Raw genomic sequence first — 5,573 nt, forward strand, 5'->3', positions numbered from 1 at the left:
AGTCACATGTTGATTTGGGTAAGGGAAAGGCAATATAAAAAGTTTGTGAACAGTGCAATGACAGAAAAAGGAAGACACAGAAACATATATAAAATATATAGACAACATAGACAAATACTATTACATGCACAATAGTGCATTACCAGTGGCAGCAAACATTAGGCTATGAGTAAATGCATAGACAAGTGAGAAGATCAGGTGTGAGAACGCAAACAGGAATGTGCCCAAGATCAAGGATAGATTTGGCTGATAATAATCTTACATATGTACTTGTGCTACAAAAATGTCCATATAGATTACAGAAATAACAAACAAGTTTGGAGTATCTTCTCAGAGAGAACTAAACACCTTGAGGAAGAGAGTTACCAGGCCTATGGGCTCAGGACCATAGTCTTGGGGGACATCAGACTCAATTGACACAGCATAGTATATAAAAGTCTTGTTCTACATCCTACTTTGGTGAGTAACAACTGAGGTATTAAAAGCTATCAAGCAGGCATCTAATATGCAGCTATTGTTCTCTGGAGCAAAGAAGAATGAAGAAAATCAAAGTCATTTGGAAACAATAAGTCCAAGGATATGATGGACCATGAGGACCTAAGCCTTCACAATCCTGAGAACAACAAAACTAGATGGTGCCCAGCTACCAATCCCAACCATTCAGAGAGTGATCAAAATTGGAGCCCCTGGGTAGAGTGGGAGGAAAAATGTGGAACAAAATTCAATAGAATAACTAGAAGTACTGGTCAGATAGAGATTGGTAGAACCCAGAAGATTATGGCCCTGGGTTATCCTTTGGGTCTGGAACTGGACTCACTTCCATGGATTAACTCTAAGCCAAACAATATAAAGACCCACAAGCAGAACACCTACCCCAGGGAGATAGATGCACACACTTACCCTAGAGAGATACACCCCCTAGATCAATCAACCATGACACATCAGAAGGGCAGCATTTACCTAGAGGGAAACCTGGACAGACAGGAAGGAATAGATTAGAAGGGCACAGGGAAGGAATAATCACAGGGAGGAGATGAGATGAGAGCTTTTCATGATTGGAGATTATAATTAGGGCCATGATAACGAATGTGCATGAACTGTTGTGAATAAAATGAATCTGCTTTGTAAATTTGAACCCAAATCACAATAAAATATTAAAAAGAAAAAAAAAGACATCAAGTGACATATTATCTTGGGAAAATTTGATGCAAAAGAACTATTTTAAGTGTTAAAAAGCAAAGAAGTCACTCTGAGGACTAGCGTGTGCCTGACAAAAGCTGTGGTATTCTCTGTCACCTCACATACACATAAAAGCTAGACAATAGAAAAGGAAGACTGAAGAATAATTGATGCATTTGCATTATGGCATTGGTGAAGGAAACTGAATACACCTTGGGCAGCCTGCCAGAAAAAACAAACAAATAAATCTTGGAAGACGTATAGTCAGCATGTTCTTTAGAAGTGAGGAAGGAGAGATTTGTCTCCTGTACTTTGGGTATGTTAACACAAGGAATCTCTCTCTGGGCAAAGAACATCCTGCTTGTAACTTAGACAATCTGCTTCTGTAAAACCTATTATAGTGTTGGAAACCATTGGGGACAGTAGTACCCTGCCCTATAGGATTGCTATGAGTCAGAATGAACTCGATGGCCATGGGTAATGAGTTGTTGTTGTTGTTGTTGTTGTTGTTTGCCATCGAGTTGGACCCGACTCATAGTAACCCCTCCTTGGGTTTCCGAGGCAGTATCACTATGGAAGTAGATTGCCCAATCTTCCTTCCAAGGAGTGACTGGTGAATTTGAACTGCCAGCCTTCTGGTTAGCAGTCATGTGCATTAGGCACTATGCTACCAGAGCTCTTATGGGCAGTGAGTAGTGATGATAAATGTGTTTTCATGTGCTTACTGAACATTTGTATATCTTCTTTGGTGAAAAGTCCATTCAAGTCCTTTGTCTATTTTGTGATTGTGTTGTTTGTCTTTTGTTGTTAAATTGAAAGGGTTCTTTAATATTATGAATATCAAACTCTTATCTGATGATATATGGTTCCCAAAAATTTTCTCTCAAGTGGTAAATTTGGCAGTAGATACTTGTGATATTCATACATGATTGATGTAATTAGTCTCACTGAATTGTGCATGCAAAAATCATTGAACTGGCAAATGATCTTTCTACATTTTTACAACAATAACCATAAATTCTATTCTAACAAAGAAGTTCAATTCTAACAAAATGGAATACATATTTTAAGTCTTAAAAAAGATAACATATCATACATTTCTACACATTTTCTTATTCTTTAAAACACACATAAATGCATAAATAAATTTAATTTAAAAATATTTACTGTCAAGTCAGTTCTTACCTACAACAACACCACATATATCAAAGTAGACCTGTAATCCACAGAGTTTTCTTGACCATAATCATAATGGAAATAGATTGCTTGGCCTTTACATCTGTGAACGGATCTAAACTATCAGCATTAGTTTAACAGTAAAGCACAAACCATCTGTAGCACTTAGGGTATGTATACATGGGAGCTCTGGTAGCATAGTGCCCAAGGCATTTGACTGCTAACCAGAGGGCTGGTGGTTCAAACCTTCCAGCCACTACTCAGAAGGAAGGTTAGGCAATCTACTTTCATAGAGATACTGCCTTGGAAACACAAGGAGGGTCGCTATGAGTCGGATCCGACTCAAGGGCAGTCCGTTCGTTCATTCATTCGAGGGTATATATATATATATATATATATATATATATATATATATATATATATATATATATATATATATATATATATATATATATATATACACACACACACACACATACACAATATTTTATTTATATATGTAAATATTATATATACACTTGACTTGTTACCTAATTTCAGACCATCAAATTCTTCCCTCTGAGTCACTGAAAAGCAGTGCTGAATTAGTGTAGCCAGTCCTTATTTATAGTTAGTAATATGTCCTAATTTCCCTTTTTTCAATGGTCCTGTTATAAACTGAATATTTAATGTTGCATCTAAGTAATTCCAAGAATCAGTTATTCAAAGGGTTTAAATATCATATAATTACTTTCTTCAGGACTTATTAAACACACACACACATGCACACAAGAAAAATAGAAATAATCATTACCATCTATACATACCATAGTTTTTCAGCTTTCCAGAACTGCTCTTCTTGACAAAATCTCAAGAGCACTAAGATAACAATTAGCATAGACCCAAATTTGTATCATTCTTCATATTGTTGTCTTAACATGACAGATCACTAATTCATGCAACAAGTATTTGCTGCAGAAATTCCATTTATGTCAGACAAATTAAGTCAGTTTCCTAGGGCATTACTCTCAAAAGACTCAGAAAATATTTATAAATGAATGCCTATACATAAATTTAAGAGCCCACAAATTGCAATAATTAAGCACTTGGCTGCTAACCAAAAGATCAGTTGTTCAAACCCATCAAAAACTCCACAGGAGAAAGATGAGGTAATCAGCTTCCTTAAAAATTACAGCTTTGGAAATCCTATGGCACTGTTCTACCCTAGCGTCATAGCACCACTATGAGTCAGAATTGACTTGATGGCATACAACAACATATATAAATTTATAAGAATAAATAAAAGACCATATCTACTAAGACACATGTATGAGTGGATCAGCATATTCTTTTCCAAATAGGAAAAATTTACATGAAAAGCAAAATACTCTCCCAGGAGGCTGCTCAGTGAGAGTTAATTTGAAACAGAGAGACTGGGATGATCATAACAAAGTATTCTCCCGCTACAATAGTTGGACACACTTGTTTTCACCATGTCGGTATACATATCAGGTTTTATTACTATCCATAAAGCTTTCATTGGCTGATTTCAAGATGATTTTAAGCCTGACTTTTCTTCCTAGTCTCTCTAAGTCTTGAAGCTCATCAACATCATGATAAATGAAGAAAAAATGAAGTTGTCAATGAATCATTGTATTTGGGTCAACAATAAATATCAACTGAACAAGCAGTCAAGAAATCAAACAACATATCATATGAGGAAGTTCTGCTATACAGGACCTTTCCAAAGTTTTTAAAAAGATGTAACTTTAATGACCAAGGAGTGTCTAACCTAGACAAGTCATTACAATCACCTCATGTTCATGCAAAAGCAGGACAGCAAAAAAGGAAGACAGCAGAAATATTGATGCTTTTCATCTGTGGTATTGGAGAAGAATATTGAACATGCTATGGGCTTTCAGTAGAATGAATAAATCTGTCTCAGAAGAAATAAAATCTGAATGCTCCTTAGAAGCAAGGGTAGTACAAAGTTGTCTCACATACTTAGGATGTTATCAGGATGGACCAGTTCTTAGAGCAGGACATCATGCTTAGTAAAGTAAAAGGTAAGGGAAAAAGAGGAAACTCCTCAACAAGATAGACTGACACAATTGAAGCACATAGAATGATACAATGACTGTAACAATGAGCCCGAACATAGCAACAATTGTGACATTGTTACAATTGTTACAGGGATCTGGCAGTGTTTTTTGTTTTGTTTTGTCTTGTTTTGTTTTCTGTTGTACATAGAGATGCTATGAGGCAGAATAGAATAAATGGCAAAATAATGACATAAAAACTTACTCTCCACAAAAATGTCCTTCTGGTATTAGCACTTTTCTCAGTGCTAACTTTACATCCTTGTTTCTCAAGGTATAAATGAAAGGATTAAGGGAAGGGGTAACAATATTATTCAACATTTGAACTACAGAATCCAGCCAGATGCTGGAAACTGGTCGCAGATAAACAAGAATCACGGGGCCATAAAAGAGCAGAATGGAGATCAGATGGGCACTACAGGTTGAGAAGGCTCTGTGCCTCCCCTCCAATGAGCTGATTTTCAATATTGAGATAACAATGTGAGTATAAGAAGTGAGGATAAAAAGGAAACACATGAGAGCAACAGCACCTACATTAGTGCAACTCACCGTCTGAGCTAGAGAAGTATCAGCACAGGCCAGGGGCAGCACCACTGCGATATCACAAGAGAAAATGTCTACCTCATTGGGGCCACAATAGGGTAACTTAAAGACAAGAAATGTGAGGATAGAGGCATGCAGACAGCTCCCCATCCAGGTACCCAGTGTCAAGATGGTGCAAACCTGATGGCTCATGATGACTGTGTATCTCAAGGGGTGGCAGATGGCTGCAAAATGGTCGTAGGCCATCACAGTGTAGAGGAAACACTCAGTGCAGCCCAAGAAATGGTAAAAGAACAGCTGGCTTGCACAGCCCATGTAGGAGATGGTGTGGGTGTATCTCATTAAACACAGTATCATTTTGGGGGAACTTACTGATGGGAAAAAGATGTCGAACAATGACAGGTTTCCCAGGAAGAAATACATGGGGGTGTGGAGGTTAGAGGAAGTGAGGATGGCCAGAAGAATGAGCAGGTTCCCCAGTAGAGTGAGAAGGTACAAGCCCAGGAATAAGACAAAGAGCACATTTTCTAGCCCTTCTGTATGAGGGATTCCCATGAGGAGGAACTCAGTGACTGGAGTGTGATTCCTCATCTTCAT

General features: G+C 37.4%; 1 protein-coding gene across 1 annotated transcript; it reads right to left on the reverse strand.

Annotated features, from left to right (window-relative positions):
- Window positions 1–4,634: 4,634 nt before the first annotated feature.
- On the reverse strand, window positions 4,635–5,573 carry LOC103204754 (putative olfactory receptor 10D4). The gene has a single exon (XM_007949957.2). It carries the CDS (start codon window positions 5,571–5,573, stop codon window positions 4,635–4,637), a length of 939 nt encoding a protein of 312 aa, XP_007948148.2.

This window comes from Orycteropus afer, unplaced genomic scaffold (assembly GCF_000298275.1).
Source record: "Orycteropus afer afer isolate SDZICR_OR568_19922 unplaced genomic scaffold, OryAfe1.0 scaffold00258, whole genome shotgun sequence".
NCBI classification, from domain to species: Eukaryota; Metazoa; Chordata; class Mammalia; order Tubulidentata; family Orycteropodidae; genus Orycteropus; species Orycteropus afer.